This window comes from Physeter macrocephalus, chromosome 21 (genome assembly GCF_002837175.3).
Source record: "Physeter macrocephalus isolate SW-GA chromosome 21, ASM283717v5, whole genome shotgun sequence".
NCBI lineage: Eukaryota > Metazoa > Chordata > Mammalia > Artiodactyla > Physeteridae > Physeter > Physeter macrocephalus.
Genome location: NC_041234.1, coordinates 17,368,968 through 17,387,432, shown reverse-complemented (window position 1 = coordinate 17,387,432; position 18,465 = coordinate 17,368,968). Strand labels below are relative to the sequence as shown.

The window sequence follows — 18,465 nt, the reverse complement described above, 5'->3', positions numbered from 1 at the left end:
GTAAGGTTAGGTTGTTTATTTCAGATGTTTCTTGTTTCTTAAGGTAGGATTGTATTGCTATAAACTTCCCTCTTAGAACTGCTTTTGCTGCATCCCATAGGTTTTGGGTCATCGTGTTTTCATTGTCATTTGTTTCTAGGTAGTTTTTCATTTCCTCTTTGATTTCTTCAGTGATCTCTTGGTAATTAAGTAGTGTATTGTTTAGCCTCCATGTGTTTATAGATTTTACAGATTTTTCTCCTGTAATTGATATCGAGTCTCATAGCGTTGTGGTCGGAAAAGATACTCGATACGATTTCAATTTTCTTAAATTTCCCCAGTCTGTATGAGTCCCTAGGTCTGAAGTGGGTCTCTTGTAGACAGCATATGTAGCGGTCTTGTTTTTGTATCCATTCAGCCAGTTTGTGTCTTTTGGTTGGAGCGATTAATCCATTTACATATAAGGTAATTATCGATATGTATGTTCCTGTTACCATTTTCTTAATTGTTTTGGGTTTGTTATTGTAGGTCTTTTCCTTCTCTTGTGTTTTCCGCCTAGAGGAGTTCCTTTAGCATGTGTTATAAAGCTGGTTTGGTGGTGCTGAATTCACCTAGCTTTTGCTTTTCTGGAAAGGTTTTAATTTCTCCATCAAATGTGAATGAGATCCTTTCTGGGTAGAGTAATCTTGGTTGTAAGTTTTTCCCCTTCATCATTTTAAATATGTCCTGCCACTCCCTTGTGACTAGCAGAGTTTCTGCTGAAAGTTCAGCTGTTAACCTTATGGGGATTCTCTTGTATGTTATTTTGCATTTCCCTTGCTGCTTTTAATATTTGCTCTTTGTATTTAATTTTTGATAGTTTGATTATTATGTGTCTTGGCATGTTTCTCCTTGGATTTATCCTGTATGGGACTCTCTGTGCTTCCTGTAATTTTTATCTATTTCCTTTCCCATATTAGGGAATTTTCAACTATAATCTCTTCAAATATTTTCTCAGTCCTCTTCTTTTTCTCTTTTTCTTCTGGGACCCCTATAATTCAAATGTTGGTACGTTTAATATTGTCCCAGAGGTCTCTGAGTCTGTCCTCAGTTCTTTTCATTCTGTTTTCTTTATTGTGCTCTGCAGTAGTTATTTCCACTATTTTATCTTCCAGGTCATTTATCTGTTCTTCTGACTCAGTTATTCTGCTCTTGATCCCTTGTAGAGAATTTTTACTTTCATTTATTGTGTTGTTCATCACTGTTTGTTTGCTCGCTCTTTAGTTCTTCTAGGTACTTATTAACCGTTTCTTTTATTTTCTTCATTCTATTTCCAAGATTGTGGATCATCTTTAGTATCATTATTCTGAATCCTTTTTCAGGTAGACTGCCTATTTCCTCTTCATTTGTTAGGTCTGGTGAATTTTTACCTTGCTCCTCCATCTGCTGTGTGTTTCTCTGTCTTCTCATTTTGCTTATCTTACTGTGTTTGGGGTCTCCTTTTCGCAGGCTGCAGGTTCGTAGTTCCTGTTGGTTTTGCTCTCTGCCCCCAGTGGCTAAGGTTGGTTCAGTGGGTTGTGTATGCTTCCTGGTTGAGGGGACTAGTGCCTGTGTTCTGGTGGATGAGGCTGGATCTTGTCTTTCTGGTGGGCAGGTCCATGTCTGGTGGTGTGTTTTAGGGTGTCTGTGGCCTTACTATGATTTTAGGCAGCCTCTCTGCTAATGGGTGGGGTTGTGTTCCTGTCTTGCTAGTTGTTTGGCATATGGTGTCCAGCACTGGAGATTGCTGGTTGTTGAGTGGAGCTGCGTCTTGACATTGAGATGGAGATCTCTGGGAGATTTTCACTCTTTGATATTACATGGAGCTCAGAGGCCTCTTGTGGACCAGTGTCCTGAACTTGGCTCTCCCACCTCAGAGGCACAGCCCTGATGCCTGGATGGAGCACCAAGACCCTGTCATCCACATGGCTCAGAATAAAAGGGAGGAAAAAAAAGAAAGAAAGAAAGAAGAAGGTAAAGTAAAATAAAGTTATTAAAATAAAAAGTAATTATTAAAAAATATTTTAAGTAATAAAATTAAAAAAAGAGAGAGCAACCAAACCAAAAAACAAATCCACCAATGATAACAAGTGCTAAGAACTATACTGAAAAAAAGAAACATAAAAACGGACAGACAGAACCCTAGGACTAATGGTAAAAGCAAAGCTATACAGACAAAATCACACACAGAAACATACACATACACACAAAAAAAGAAAAAGGGAAAAATATATATATATATCATTGCTCCCAAAGTCCACCTCCTCAATTTGGGATGATTCGTTGTCCATTCAGGTATTCCACAGATGCAGCGTCCATCAAGTTGACTGTGGAGCTTTAATCCACTGCTCCTGAGGCTGCTGGGAGAGATTTCCCTGTCTCTTCTTTGTTCGCACAGCTCCCGGGGTTCAGCTTTGGATTTGGACCCGCCTCTGCGTGTAGGTCACTTGAGGGCATCTGTTCTTTGCTCAGACAGGACGGGCTTAAAGGAGCAGCTGATTCAGTGGCTGTGACTCACTCAGGCTGGGGGGAGGGAGGGGTATGGATGCGGCGCGAGCCTGCGGCGGCAGAGGCCAGTGTGACGTTGCACTAGCCTGAGGCGCACCGTGTGTTCTCCCGGGGAAGTTGTCCCTGGTTCCCGGGAGCCTGGCAGTGGTGGGCTGCACAGCCTCCCGGGAGGGGAGGTGTGGAGAGTGACCTGTGCTCGCACACAGGCCTCTTGGTGGCGGCAGCAGCAGCCTTAGTGTCCCATGCGCATCTCTGGGGTGCACGCTGATAGCCGCGGCTTGCGCACGTCTCTGGGGATCCTTTAAGCAGCGCTCTTAATCCCCTCCCCTCGCACACCAGGAAACAAAGAGGGAAAAAGTCTCTTGCCTCATCGGCAGCTCCAGACTTTTCCCGGACTCCCTCCCGGCTAGCCATGGTGCGCTAGCCCCCTTCAGGCTGTGTTCAGGCAGCCAACCCCAGTCCTCTCCCTGCGATCCGACCTCCGAAGCCCGAGCCTCAGCTCCCAGCCCCCGCCCGCCCCGGCGGGGGAGCAGACAAGCCTCTCGGGCTGGTGAGTGCCGGTCGGCACCGATACTCTGTGTGGGAATCTCTCCGCTTTGTCCTGCGCACCGCTGTTGCTGCGCTCTCCTCCGTGGCTCCGAAGCTTCCCCCCGTCTACCACTCGCAGTCTCCGCCCGTGAAGGGGCTTCTAGTGTGTGGAAACCTTTCCTCCTTCACAGCTCCCTCCCACTGGTGCAGGTCCCGTCCCTATTCTTTTGTCTCTGTTTATTCTTTTTTCTTTTACCCTACCCAGGTACTTCGGGAGTTTCTTGCCTTTTGGGAGGTCTGAGGTCTTCTGCCAGCGTTCAAGTAGGTGTTCTTTAGGAGCTGTACCACATGTAGTTGTATTTCTGATGTATTTGTGGGGAGGAAGGTGATCTCTATGTCTTACTCTTCCGCCATCTTGAAGCTCCCCCCAGCTCTCTTGATTTTTAATCTTTATAACAAACCAGAGAGAATTTGCTATACCAAATTTAAAATTGCAAAAATACATTAAATATTTTAAGGATGTGGAGGAACTAGGAAAACCCATGACTCACATAGTTACAATATTGTTAGATATCATATTTAATATATTCCCAATATTTTCACCATAATTTAGAGTATTACTTGTGAACAAACTGTAATCAGTGAGTATCTGTATGGAAACATGATTATGCATGCCAGTTTTTGTCATTGCTCAGTGCTTTCTTGAAAATTTTCACTTCCTACATCGTAGTGAAGTACATTTCTTTGTGCTGATGTGGCATCCTGTTATGTCAAGTGTATCAGTTATGTAAAAATTACAAACAAATTTTAGTACCTCAGGACAACATTTTTTTTCCTTCCTCACATCAAGTCTTTGTGGCTTTTAGCAACAGTGGAAGGCAGCTACCCTCCAGGTGAAGGTTCAAGGATGCATCTCAGGATTGACATGTACTTCCGTGAGTATCAGAGGAAGGGCAAGAATGAGAATAATAAACAGAAAACTTTGTCTGCAGTTTGTTGGTCAGAGCAAATTATGCAGTCTTCCCTAACTTCAATTGAGTGGGACTGTTGTATGTGCTGTGGTTCTGGAATGAGGAAAGGCGCAGGTAATGGGGGAATCACTACTTCCTCCCGCATCAGGCATCTCTGGTTTCAGTGGAACACACCATTTACAGTAACTTCCAGGAAAATGGAAATTTATGATTATTTTAATCCATGTAATATTTATTGGCTACAACACGACATTCATATTCATTTCTTTGACTCTGATTAGTTTTTGTTGAAGTGATAATGGGGAAGAACCAAATGCATGTAGGCTCTTTGCAGTGGATACAAGAATCTGTTAACAGGGGTTTCTCCTTTCTTTCTTTCTTTCTCTCTCTCTCTCTTTCTCTCTCTCTCTCTCTCTCTCTCTCTCTCTCTCTCTTTCTCTCTCTCTCTTTCTCTCTCTCTTTCCTTCTTTCCTTCCTTCCACATGGCATGGCCTGCTCTTTTTCTTCATGAGAAATACCTATTAAATCACAAATCAGTCAATCTTAAAAATACAACGAAGCCATGTTTCAGCAGCACTGCCATATTCCATTTTCAACACAACAAATGCATTTTATATTACAAATAATAATACGGATAGAGGATACCAGGAGGCACTGACATGTACCCGCAGATGATACTTGATTATTCCCTGTGCTATTGTGTGTTTAATCAACTATTTTTTTTTAATTGTTTTTTTTGGCTGTGTTGGGTCTTCATTGCTGTGCGCGGGCTTTCTCTAGTTGTGGTGAGCAGGGGATACTCTTCGTTGCAGTGCGTGGACTTCTCATTGCAGTGGCTTCTCTTGTTGCAGAGCACGGGCTCTGGGCGTGTGGGCTTCAGTAGCTGTGGCATGCAGGCTTGGTTGCTCCGCGGCATGTGGGGTCTCCCTGGACCAGGGCTCGAACCCGTGTCCCCTGCATTGGCAGGTGGATTCTTAACCACTGTGCCGCCAGGGCAGTCCCTTAATCAACTACTGTAAGCTAACTACAAAGCACTGGTTTTAAAATTGGACATACCTCAGTTGCTACTTAATTCTGACCTTAGAAGTACTACTGAAACTCTCTGCATCTCTGCTTCATCTCGAAAATAGCAATAATAAGTTATTTGCACAGCTACTGTAAAGATTAAACAAATGACACATAAAGCTCTTACTGTGAAGGCTAAAACATAGTAGAGCTTCAATAAATGTGAATCATGACAACTGGTAATATATTATGGGAAATAATATTCTCACTTCTGTACAAGTTTGTGGCAAATGAACATGAAAGATATAACCTGCTGAGGGAGTTCCTTTATATTAGGCAAACTTCCTCTACTTGTGTAGCAATACAGTGCTGTTCTAGACAATAGGAAAAGAAATGTAAAACTTGCAGATAATATTAACTCCAAGTTTTTGTTTTCTTGTTATGAATCGGGCACTGCACCAGGGCCTTAAGGTGTATTAATCTCATTCTATCCCCAGAAGAATTATTTGAGGCCAATTTTGTCTGATTTACTGATTAGAAAATTGTGACACTACACTGTAGTACCAGAAGACAGTGAAATCATACATGTCTATTGCTAAAATGCTTAATTGCATTCTTTGAGTGGAAAGTACACTCGAGTCCATACTTAAGCAGAAATTAGATTCTAAAGTCAGAGAGTATGGTGGAAAACTAGGACAGATAAAATTATGCTTAAAAATCCTTGAAGTACCCCATATTATGGCATGGCAAGAGTTTCACACTCATAGAAGCACATTAGATAAGACAATGGTTGAAGGCTAATATCCCCAAAGAAGCTACAGTTCTTGTCTCCTGGTTCCTTTGGGGGAAATGGACACATGTCATGGAGGGCAGGTGTGCTTAACAGCATGATGCAGGGTGCTCTCCTTCTCACTCTATTTCTCTCTCCATCGTTGCACTCTCCCATTCCCTCCCTCCCCCTCCTTCTCCCCCTCTCTTGTTCTCTTTATGTTTCCTGAACAAGTTAACTAAGATATGTTGTGATGGTACAATATATTAAAGATGCATCAAAGGGAAATTACCATTGTGCAAATCATAGAACACCTGAAATCTGTTTCTTTGTACTATTTTTAACTGTATAAATTTCAAACTGAGTCTACCTTAATAGCAACTTCTTTTGAATACCACAATCAAAAATAGTTGCCGTGTCATTTTGTGTGTCTCAAAAAGCAATGGACCTTGACATCCTCTTTTCTTACTCCTATGACCCCAACAGAAATATTCTGTTTATTGATGTAATTATTTTAATGAATATAAACCTATGAGTGTTTCTAGAACTGAAGTGGGTGGATCCACTCCATGTCTGAGAACTAGGAGGGAGATGAAATTGGGGTAAAAACTGCCAATTTGACAACAAGAAAAATGTACTTAGAAGAAATAGTTTTAAATTTGAATAATCATGCTCAAAATGAAGATAGAAAGCTCTTGGGCATCTTTAGTGCATATGATAAGGAAGAATAAATTTACCATTGAAGCAAATGTTACAAAGGGTACAATGAAATTTGTTTTTTCTTTATTCAGCAAACTGACTTTAGGTACTTTAGTTTTTTTTTTCTTGTAATATTTTTTAACATGTTTATTAGAGTATAATTGCTTTACAATGTTGTGTTACTTTCTGCTGTACAACAAAGTGAATCAGCTCTACATATACATATATCCTCATATCTCCTCCCTCTTGCATCTCCCTCCCACCCTCCCTATCCCACCCCTCTAGGTGGTCACAGAGCACTGAGCTGATCTCCCTGTGCTGTGTGGCTGCTTCCCACTAGCTATCCATTTTACATTTGGTAGTGTATATATGTCCATGCCACTCTCTCACTTTGTCCCTGCTTACCCTTCCCCCTCCCCGTGTTTTCAAATCCATTCTCTACATCTGCATCTTTACATTCTGACTGGTGTGAGGTGATACTTCACTGTAGTTTTGATTTGCATTTCTCTAATGATTATGATGTTGAGCATCCTGTCGTGTGTTTGTTGGCAATCTGGATATCTTCTTTGGAGAAATGTCTATTTAGGTCTTCCGCCCATTTTTGGATTGGGTTGTTTGCTTTTTTGATATTGAGCTGCATGAGCTGCCTGTATATTTTGGAGATTAATTCTTTGTCAGTTGCTTCGTTGGCAAATATTTTCTCCCATTCTGAGGGCTGTCTTTTCATCCTGTTCATGGTTTGCTCTGCTGTGCAAAAGCTTTTAAGTTTCCTTAGGTCCTGTTTGTTTATTTTTGCTTTTATTTCCATTTCTCTAGGAGATGAGTCAAAGAGGATGTTACTGTGATTTATGTCATAGAGGATTATGCCTGTGTTTTCCTCTAAGAGTTTTACAGTCTCTGGCCTTACATTTAGGTCTTTAATCCATTTTGAGTTTACTTTTGTGTATGGTGTTAGGGAGTGTTCTAATTTCATTCTTTTACAAGTAGCTGTCCAGTTTTCCCAGCATCACTTATTGAAGAGACTGTCTTTTCTCCATTATATATTCTTGCCTCCTTTATCAAACATAAGGTGACCATATGTGCATCGGTTTATCTCTGGGCTTTCTCTCCTGTTCCATTGATCTATATTTCTGTTTTTGTACCGGTACCGTACTGTCTTGATTACAGTAGCTTTGTAGTATAGTCTGAAGTCAGGGAGCCTGATTCCTCCAGCTCCGTTTTTCATTCTCAAGATTGCTTTCGCTATTTGGGGTCTTTTGTGTTTCCATACAAATTGTGAGATTTTTTGTTCTAGTTCTGTGAAAAATGCCATTGGTAGTTTGATAGAGATTGCATTGAATCTGTAGATGTTGAGGGTAGTAGAGTTATTTTCACAATGTTGATTCTTCCAATCCAATAACATGCTATATCTCTCCATCTGTTTGTATCATCTTTAATTTCTTTCTTCAGTGTCTTATAGTTTTCTGCATACAGGTCTTTTGTCTCCTGAGGTAGGTTTATTCCTAGGTATTTTATTCTTTTTGTTGCAATGGTAAATGGGAGTGTTTCCTTAATTCCTCTTTCAGATTTTTCAACATTAGTGTATAGGAATGAAAGAGATTTCTGTGCATGAATTTTGTATCCTTCTACTCTACCAGATTCATTGATTAGCTCTAGTAGTTTTCTGGTGGCATCTTTAGGATTCTGTATGTTTAGTATCATGTCATCTGCAAAAAGTGACAGTATTACTTCTTCTTTTCCAATTAGCATTCCTTTTATTTCTTTTTCTTCTCTGATTTCCGTGACTAGGACTTCGAAAACTGTGTTGAATAATAGTAGCGAGAGGTGGAAATTCTTGTCTTGTTCCTCATCTTAGAGGAAATGCTTTCAGTTTTTCACCATTGAGAATGATGTTTGCTGTGGGTTTGTTGTATATGGCCTTTATTATGTTGAGGTAGGTTCTCTCTTTGCCCACTTTCTGGAGAGTTTTTGTCATAAACGGGTGTTGAATATTGTGAAAAGCTTTTTCTGCATCTATCGAGATGATCATATGGTTTTTATTCTTGAATTTGTTCATATGGTATATCACATTGCTTGATTTGCATATATTGAAGAATCCTTGCATCCCTGGGATAAATCCCACTTGATTATGGTGTATATTTTGGATTCTGTTTGCTAGTATTTTGTTAAGGAATTTTGCATCTATGTTCATCAGTGATATTGGTGTGTAATTTTCTTTTTTTTGTAGTATCTTTGTCTTGTTTTGGTATCAGTGTGATGGTGGCTTCATGGAATGAGTTTGGGAGTGTTCCTCCCTCTGCAATTTTTATGGAAGAATTTGTGAAGGATGGGTCTTATCTCTTCTCTAAATATTTGATAGAATTCATCTGTAAAGCCATCTGGTCCTGGACTTTTATTTGTTGGAAGATTTTAAATCAGAGTTTCAATTTAATTACTTGTGATTGGTCTGTTCATGTTTTCTATTTCTTCCTGGTTCAATCTTGGAAGGTTATACCTTTCTAAGAATGTGTCCATTTCTTCCAGGTTGCCCATTTTATTGGCATAGAATTGCCTGTAGTAGTCTCTCATGATCCTTTGTATTTCTGCAGTGTCAGTTGTTACTTCTCCTTTTTCATTTCTAATACTATTGATTTGAGTCTTCTCCCTTTTTTTCTTGATGAGTCTGGCTAATGGTTTATCAATTTTGCTTCTCTGCTCAAAAAACCAGCTTTTAGTTTTCTTGCTCTTTGCTATTGTTTCCTTCATTTCTTTTTCATTTATTCCTGATCTGATCTTTATGATTTCTTTCCTTCTGCTAATTTTGGGGTTTTTTTTCTTCCTTCTCTAATTAATTGATATCTAGTCTCATAGCGTTGTGGTCAGAAAAGATACTTGATATGATTTCAATTTTCTTAAATTTCCCAAGGCTTGATTTGTGACCCAAGATATGATCTATCCCGGAGAATGTTCCATGAGCACTTCAGAAGAAAGTGTATTCTGTTGTTTTTGGATGGAGTGTCCTATAAATATCAGTTAAGTCCATCTTGTTTAATGTATCATTTAAAGCGGTGTTTCCTTATTTATTTTCATTTTGGATGATCTGTCCATTGGTGAAGGTGGGGTGTTAAAGTCCCTTTCTATGATTGTGTTACTGTCGATTTCCCCTTTTATGGCTGTTAGCATTTGCTTTATGTATTGAGGTGATCCTATGTTGGGTGCATAAATATTTACGATTGTTATATCTTCTTCTTGGATTGATCCCTTGATCATTATGCAGTGTCCTTCTTTGTCTCTTGTCATAGTTTTTATTTTAAAGTGTATTTTGTCTGATATGAGAATTGCTACTCCAGCTTTCTTTTGATTTCCATTTGCATGCAATACCTTTTTCCATCCCCTCACATTCAGTCTGTATGTGTCCCTAAGTCTGAAGTGGGTCTCTTGTAGACAGCATATATACGGGTTTTGTTTTTGTATCCATTCAACCAGTCTACGTCTTTTGGTTGGAGCATTTAACCATTTATATTTAAGGTAATTATCTATATGTATGTTTCTGTTACCCTTTTCTTAATTGTTTTGGTTTGTTATTGTAGGTCTTTTTCTTCTCTTGTGTTTCCTGCCTAGAGAAATTCCTTTAGCATTTGTTGTAAAGCTGGTTTGGTGGTGCTGAATTCTCTTAACTTTTGCTCGTCTGTAAAGGTTTTAATTTCTCCATCGAATCTGAATGAGATCCTTGCTGTGTAGAGTAATCTTGGTTGTAGGTTTTTCCCTTTCATCACTTTAAATATGTCCTGCCACTCCCTTGTGGCTTGCAGAGTTTCTGCTGAAAGATCAGCTGTTAAACTTATGGGGATTCCCTTGTATGTTATTTGTTGCTTTTCCTTGCTGCTTTTAATATTTTTTCTTTGTATATAATTTTTGATAGATTGATTAATATGTGTCTTGGCGTGTTTCTCCTTGGATTTATCCTGTATGGGACTCTCTGTGCTTTCCGTACTTTATTCACTGTTTCCTTTCCCATGTTAGGAAAGTTTTCTATAACTTCCCTGTAACTTAAAGGGAAGTTTTTCTGTAAGTTAACTATAATCTTTTCAGATATTTTCTCAGATCCTTTCTTTTTCTCTTCTTCTCTTCAGACCCCTATAATTCGAATGTTGGTGTGTTTAATGTTGTCCTAGAGGTCTCTGGATTGTCCTCAATTCTTTTCATTCTTTTTTCTTCATTCTGCTCTGTGGTAGTTATTTCCACTATTTTATCTTCCAGGTCCCTTATGCGTCCTTCTGCCTCAGTTATTCTGCTATTGATTCCTTGTAGAGAATTTTTACTTTCATTTATGGTGTTGTTCATCACTGTTTCTTTGCTTTTTCGTTCTTCGAGGCCCTTGTTAAACGTATCTTGTATTTTCTCCATTCTATTTCCAAGATTTTGGATCATCTATACTATCATTACTCTGAATTCTTTTTCAGGTAGACTGCCTATTTCCTCTTCATTTGTTTGGTTTGGTGGGTTTTTACCTTGCTCCTTCATCTGCTGTGTGTTTCTCTGTCTTCTCATTTTGCTTAAATTACCATGTTTTGGGGTCTCCTTTTCACAGGCTGCAGGTTCGTAGTTCCCATTGTTTTTGGTGTCTGTCCCCAGTGAGTGAGGTTGGTTCAGTGGCTTGTGTAAGCTTTCTGATCGAGGGGACTGGTGCCTGTGTTCTGGTGGGTGCAGCCAGATCTTGTGTTTGTGGTGGGCAGGGCTGTGTCCGGTGGTGTGTTTTGGGGTGTCTGTGAACTTACTATGATTTTAGGCACCCTCTCTGCTAATGGGTGTGGTTGTGATCTTGTCTTGCTAGTTGTTTGGCATGGGGCATTCAGCACTGGAGCTGGCTGGTCATTGGGTGGAACTGGGTCTTACCGTTGAGAGGGAGAACTCTGTGAGAGCTCTCGCCAGTTGACATTACATTGGGCCCGGGAGCTCTCTCATGGTTTAGTGTCCTGAAGTCAGCTCTCCCACCTCAGAGGCTCAGGCCTGACACCAGGCTGGAGCACCAAGACTCTGTCAGCCACACAGCTCAGAAGAAAATGGAGAAAAAGAGAAAGAAAAAAATATAATAATTATAAATTTAAAAATTTATTAAAATAAACAAAATTTTTTTAATTTAAAAAAGGGAAAAAAGGAAAGAAAAAGAGAGCAAGCAAACCAATAAACAAATCCACCAATGATAACAAGTGCTAAAAACTATCCTAAGATAAACATCAAATCAGAGACAAGTCAGTCGTAGACAGCAAACTCGAAGTCTACAGTTGCTCCCAAAGTCCACTGCCTCAATTTTGGGATGATTTGTTCTCTATTCAGGTATTCTTCAGATGCAGGGTTTATCAGTTGATTGTGGGGATTTAATCTGCTGCTCCTGAGGCTGCACTGAGAAATTTCTCTTTCTCTTCTTTGTTTGCACAGCTCCTGGGGTTCAGCTTTGGTTTTGGCTCCACTTCTGCATGTAGGTTGCCCTCAGGCATCTTTTTCCGCCCAGATAGGACCTGGTTAATGCAGAAGCTGATTAGGGGGCTCTGGATCACTCAGGATGGGGGGCGGGAGGGGTATGGTAGTTATATTTGGAAAGCGGGGGAAGCCTGCAGCCGCAGAGGGCAACGTGACTTTGCAGCAGCCTGAGGCGCACCATGTGTTCTCCCTGGGAACTTGTCCCCGAATCATGGGGCCCTGGCAGTGGCATGCTGCATAGGCTCCAGGGGGGAGGTGGGGGGCAGTGCAGATAGTGACCTGTGCTTGCACACAGGCTTCTTGGTGGCTACAGCAGCAGCGTTAGCATTTCATGCCCGTCTCTGGGGTCCAACCTGACAGCCGCAGCTCGCACCTGTCTCCGGAGCTCATTTAGGAGGTGCTCTGAATCCCCTCTCCTCATGCACCCCAAAACAATGGTCTCTTGCCTCTTAGGCAGGTCCAGACTTTCTCCCGGTCTCCCTCCCAGCTAGCTGTGATGCACTAACCCCTCCAGGCTGTGTTCTCGCTGCCAGTCCTGGGATCCGACCGAAGCCCGAGCCTCAGCTCCCAGCCCCCGCCCGCCCCAGCGGGTGAGCAGACGAGCCTCTCGGGCTGGTGAGTGCTGGTCGGCACTGATCCTCTGTGCGGGAATCTCTCCGCTTTGCCCTCTGCGCCCCTGTGGCTGCGCTCTCCTCCGTGGCTCTGAAGCTTTCGCCCCACCCATCCACAGTCTCCGCCTGTGAAGGGGCTTCCTAGTGCATGAAAACTTTTCCTCCTTCACAGCTCTCTCCCCGAGGCGTATGTCCTGTCCCTGTTCTTTTTTCTCTGTTTTTTGTATTTTCTCTTGCCCTACCCAGGTACGTGGGGAGTTTCTTGCCTTTGGGGAAGTCTGAGGTCTTCTGCCAGCGTTCAGTATTTGTTCTGTAGGAGTTGTTCCACACGTAGATGAATTTTTGATATATTTGTGGGGAGGAAGGTGATCTCCATGTCTTACTCTTCCGCCATCTTGAAGGTCCCCCTTGTAAGGCAGGGCAGTTCTAGAGGATAACCCTGTGCTTTAATTTTTAAAGCACACACGAAAGATAAGGGTTTACATGGTTTTACTTTAAGTATTTGTTGCCCAGCTCTGTTTTTCTTAGGAGTACTAAAGTTTATCTGTGAGTTTTGGTATTTTATGTTTTTGATTTTAGCATCTATAAGAAGGGAGGGAATAGTGTCTAAGTCAGGAATTGGGCAGTACAGTTCCTTTACAGAAAATCTAGGGCACATGAATGTTTAGGCTGGCTGGGTACTTGATTTCTGGTGTTAACATTGCCTTTGAAAACACTTGGCAGGTAAAACAGAATAAGACAATAGCCTTATAAAAATCAATGATATGTTATACAAACATCAAAGCATTATGTTGTATACTTGAAACTAATATAATTTTATATGTCAATTATATCTCAGTTTATAAAAGTCAGTTTTATATGGGCTTTTGGGTTTTCAATTTGCCTCCTCTTCATAGTAGAAGAATGGTTTAGGAAAAGTTGTTATTTGGAGTTCCATAAGTAAAAAAATAGTAAAATCTCTTTCTCTTTGACTTTTATTGCGAGTAACAGTGAGGACACAAAATCATTACTGGAAGATGTAGTTAACCTTGAGAAATACTATTTACATATTTAGGTCTCGAATCGGATCCTCAGCTATTTTTTTAAAAATTAATTTATTTTTTTATTTTTGGCTGCATTGTGTCTCTGTTGCTGCACCCGGGCTTTTCTCTAGTTCAGGCAAGCGGGGGCTACTCTTTGCTGTGATGCACTGGCTTCTCATTGCGGTGGCCTCCCTTGATGCGGAGTGCTGGCTGTAGAGTGCAGCCTTAGTAGTTGTGGCACACAGGCTTAGTTGTTCCATGGCATGTGGGATCCTCCCGGACCAGGGCTGGAACCTGTGTCCCCTGCATTGGCAGGCGGATCCTTAACCACTGTGCCACCCAGGAAGCCCGATCCTCAGCTATTTTTTTCTGTGGTCATTTTCTAGGGAAGTGATTGCTTGTTGGTTAAGATATGTTCCTTTCCACATATACATCTTTACTGAAAGTCCATCAAACAGTCTCTTCTCAGATATTCTTCATTTATTCCTGTTGTTTTGTATTCCCACCTCCTTCATCTGTGATTAAGTGAAGAATTAACTTCTTCTCTCCTGAAATAAACTGTAAATACCAATGTGAATTTTGAGACATTTTGGAAAATAAAATGTATGACTCACAAATGTTTGGGTTATTTTTGTTTTATGTAGAGTGTTCTGTCTTCAAATTTGTTAAATATGTAAAAATTCAAAAATAAAACATAATTATATATCTGTATACTTGTTTTCTCTTTGAGCAAATTTAGAAAGTTTATTTCTGTTCTGGAAGTTCAGAACCTCTTAAAGCAGCGTGCTGCTTAATAACTTTATTTTAGTTTGTTGGCGTTTTTTCCTTATTATGAGCTAATTTTTTGTTAAAAGATATTATCATTATTAGTGTGTAGTCTGGAAGAAACTTTGTGAGGTGGAAAAATATTCTCAGAGAATGTTTTAGCATAAAGGAATTGGTTTTTGTTGTCACTGCAGATAATGTTGAATTACTTTGATTTTCTTTTTAGGTTGAGTCACTCTTCAAGAAAAATATTTTGATAGGCAGTGACATCTGCTAAAAAGTGGCAAATTGCTGCTTGCATTTCATATTCCAAATGAGCAGAAATAACTTTAGTGTATATAAGTTGGCCTCTGAGCAATACTTGTCACAATATCTGTTTTTTCTTTACCTATCCCCTGCATCACCTTTATCCTAAAAAGAGGAAGGCAAATATTTATTCAACAAAAATTTACATTTCTTTGTTCGACACCATTGGGGATTGAAACCCCAGGCTCATTAGATGAAACCTAGAAAACATGAGGGTTTTTTTTTCTCCTCTCATATATTTTAAATATTTGTAAGTATATTTTTACATATATCTTTCATATATTTATAAATATGTAGTATGTATTTATATCCCATTTATGTGTATACATGCATATACGCATATATGTGTATATTTTTTTTTTTATTTTTTTTTGTGGTATGCGGGCCTTCCTCTGTTGTGGCCTCTCCCGTCTCGGAGCACAGGCTCCGGACGCGCAGGCTCAGCGGCCATGGCTCACGGGCCCAGCCGCTCCGCGGCATGCGGGATCCTCCCATACCGGGGCGCGAACCCGGTTCCCCTGCATCGGCAGGCGGACGCGCAACCACTGCGCCACCAGGGAAGCCCATATGTGTATATTTATATTTGTATGTGCATACATATGTGTGTATCTTGATAAGTTGTAAATGACAGTGCTACAAATAGAAAGCAGTGAGTGCTATTTATAAGACAGATTTCAGTTGTCATGGTATAGAGATCAAAATTTCTTCACAGATAATCTTGAGAAAATTCATGGTAAAACTTACTCCACAGCTAGGTGATGAGGTTTCCTTAAAGGGGGAATTCATATGTTTTTTCCCCCCAGCTTTATTGAGATATAATTGACACATATATTGTGTATGTTTTAGGTATACAATGTAATGATCTGATATTTGTATATATTGTGAAATGATTACCACAATAAGGTTAGCACATCCATCACCTCACGTAGTTACATTGTGTGTGTGTGTGGTGAGAAATTTTAAGATCTACTGTCTTGGGTTTCCCTGGTGGTGCAGTGGTTGGGAGTCCGCCTGCCGATGCAGGGGACGCGGGTTCGTGCCCCGGTCCAGGGGGATCCCGTGTTCCGCGGAGCGGCTGGGCCCGTGAGCCATGGCCGCTGGGCCTGTGCGTCCAGAGCCTGTGCTCCGCAACGGGAGAGGCCACGGCAATGAGAGGCCCACGTACCACACACACACACACACACACACACACACACACAAAAGATGTACTGTCTTAACACCTTTTGAATATACCGTAAGATATTGTTAACTATGGTCACTATGCTGTATATTACTTTCCCATAGCTTGTTCATCTAATAACTGGAACTTTGTACACTTGGACAGCTTTCTTCCTTTGTCCCCAGTCACCCACCCACCCACACATCTAACAACCACCATTCTCTACTCTGTTTCTATGAGTTCAGTGTTTGTAGATTCCACACATAAGTGAGATCATACAGTATTTTTTCTCTGTCTGACTTATTTCACTTAGTAATGCCCTAAGGTTTGTCACAAGTGGCAGAATTTCCTTCTTTTTTACGGCTGAATAATATTTATGTATAATCAAATTTTCTTTTTCCATTCATCTCTTGATGGGTGCTTTTGCTGTTTCCATGTCTTGATTGTTGTGAATAATGCTGCAGGGAACAATGGGGGTGCAGATACCTCTTCAAGATAGTGATTTATTTCCTTTGAATATATACCCAGAAGTGGAGTTACTGGGTCATGAGGTAGTTCTATTTTTAGTGTTTTGGGGAACCTCCATACTGTTTTCTATTGTGGCTGCACCAGTTTACATTCCCTGATTACATTTTCCTGATTATTATTAATGTTGAGCACTTTTTCACGTCCCTGTTGGCGATTTAAATATCTTCTTTGGAAAAATGTCTACTAAGGTCCTTTCCCTCTTTTTAAATTGTATTAATATTATTCTTTTTTGCTATTGAGTTGTATAGCTTCCTTATATATTTTGGATATTAACTATTTAATAGACATATGGTTTGCAAATGTTTTCTCTCATTTTGTAGGTTGCTTTTTCATTTTGTTGACTTTTTTTGTTTGTTTGTTTACTGTGCAGAAGCTTTTTAGTTTAATGTAGTCCTGCTTACTGATTTTTTGCTTTTGTTGCTTGTGCTCTTAATGTCATATCTAAAACATAATTGCCAACGCCATTGGGAAGGAGGTTTTTCCCCTACATTTTCTTCTGGAGTTTTATGGTTTCTGTTCTTACCTTTAAGTTTTTTATCCATTTTGAGTTAATTTTTGTGAATGGTGTAAGATAGGGGTTCAGTTTTATTCTTTTCCATGTATATAGATTTCCCAGAACCTTTTACTGAAGAATATCCTTTCCTCACTGAGTTTTATTGTCTCCCTTATCAGATATTAGTTGACTGTTTATGCATGGATTTGTTTCTGGGATCTTGATTCTGTTCTGTTGGTCTATGTGTCTGTTTTTATGAAAGTACCATGCTTTTTTGATTACTGTAGCTTTGTAATATAGTTTAAAATCAGGAAGTGTGATGCTTCCAGCTTCATTCTTTGTCAGGATTGCTTTGGCTATTTGAGGTCTTTTATTGTTTCATATGAAATTTGAGATTTTTTTTTTCCTATTTCTGTGAAAAATACCACTGGAATTTTGATAGGGATTGGAATTTAATTTTATTAAATGTATACTAAGTGTGACACTTGAAGTTTTATATATGTTCTCATTTTATCTTCATAACTGTAGGGTAAGAGGCATAACTGAGGCTTGAGAAATTATGTAACTTCAAGTGGCATAACTGTGAAGTGTCTACTGTGTTCCAGGTGCACTTCAAGTCACTAGAGACACCTCAGTACATTAAATTGAAATGAAAATGCACTTTATGGAGCTTTTGATCCAATTAAGGTTTATTTAAAATGAAATAAGTAAGTGATATTTATAGTATTGTATGTTAGATGGTGTTAAGTACAGAGAAAGTCAACCAGAAAGGGGGGGATAGGGTGAACTGAAAAGTGAGGATGTCCTTTCTAAATAAAGTTGTCAGGGAATGGGTGTTATTTAAGATAAGTAATGCTAACTATCAAAACATACAAAGCCTTGAAACTCAGTAAGTTACTACAATCCATTGTTATTTATCTGATTATATTTCGGGTGGTGCTCCTCCATGTCCTAGTTACACAACTATTGTATTTATTTCCAAAACTCTTCACAGGAAAGAGGAATGAAAGAGGTTCACCAGCTCTTAGTAGTCTAAGCCTGGAAATGACAAATATCACAACTGTTCACAGTCCCTTGGACAGGGCTAGTCACATGATGGCATCATAACTGCAGAAAAGCTGGGATAGGTAAGAGAGCACATGGACTGTTTGATCACACTATTCATCTCTTGCAGAGAAAGCTTCATGAAGAAGATATTTATGCCAAGACTAAAATAATTTTTCAGCGAAATTTTAACATGAAAGTATATAAAAAGAAAATAATAAGAGCCATTAGGGCCAATCATCAACATAATATATCTCATTGAACTTTGTCACCAGCGCAAAAATCCTAATGATTTCAAATTCATATATTATATGTCTTGCTATTGAGGTGGATACACTTGTTTCTAAAATGTGTCCTATTAAAATTTTATAGATGACATTTAAATTTCCTAGAATAAAAATAACAGCAGGGCAGAAGAATAATCAAGAAAAGAGAAAAAAGATTAAAAGTATTAAATCTATTTAAAATGTTATTTTAAACTGGTACATGTTTCTTGTAATAGTCACTACCAAGGTGATGATGACCAACTTTTTCCTATGCAAAAGAAACATGGTAGAATATAGTCTTTCAGTGGCATGATTTAAGAAAAGTGTGCTACCG

General features: G+C 39.7%; 1 protein-coding gene across 1 annotated transcript in view; it reads left to right on the top strand.

The window, feature by feature from the left end:
• Positions 1–3,249: 3,249 nt before the first annotated feature.
• Positions 3,250–18,465, top strand: part of DMD (dystrophin) — a 2,398,628-nt gene continuing 2,383,412 nt past the window's right edge. Inside the window, exons 1-2 of the mRNA XM_055081922.1 lie at positions 3,250–3,354; positions 3,900–3,968. Coding sequence (XP_054937897.1) covers positions 3,941–3,968 — 28 coding nt within the window. The 5' untranslated portion in view covers positions 3,250–3,354; positions 3,900–3,940. The remainder of the gene's footprint in view (positions 3,355–3,899; positions 3,969–18,465) is intronic.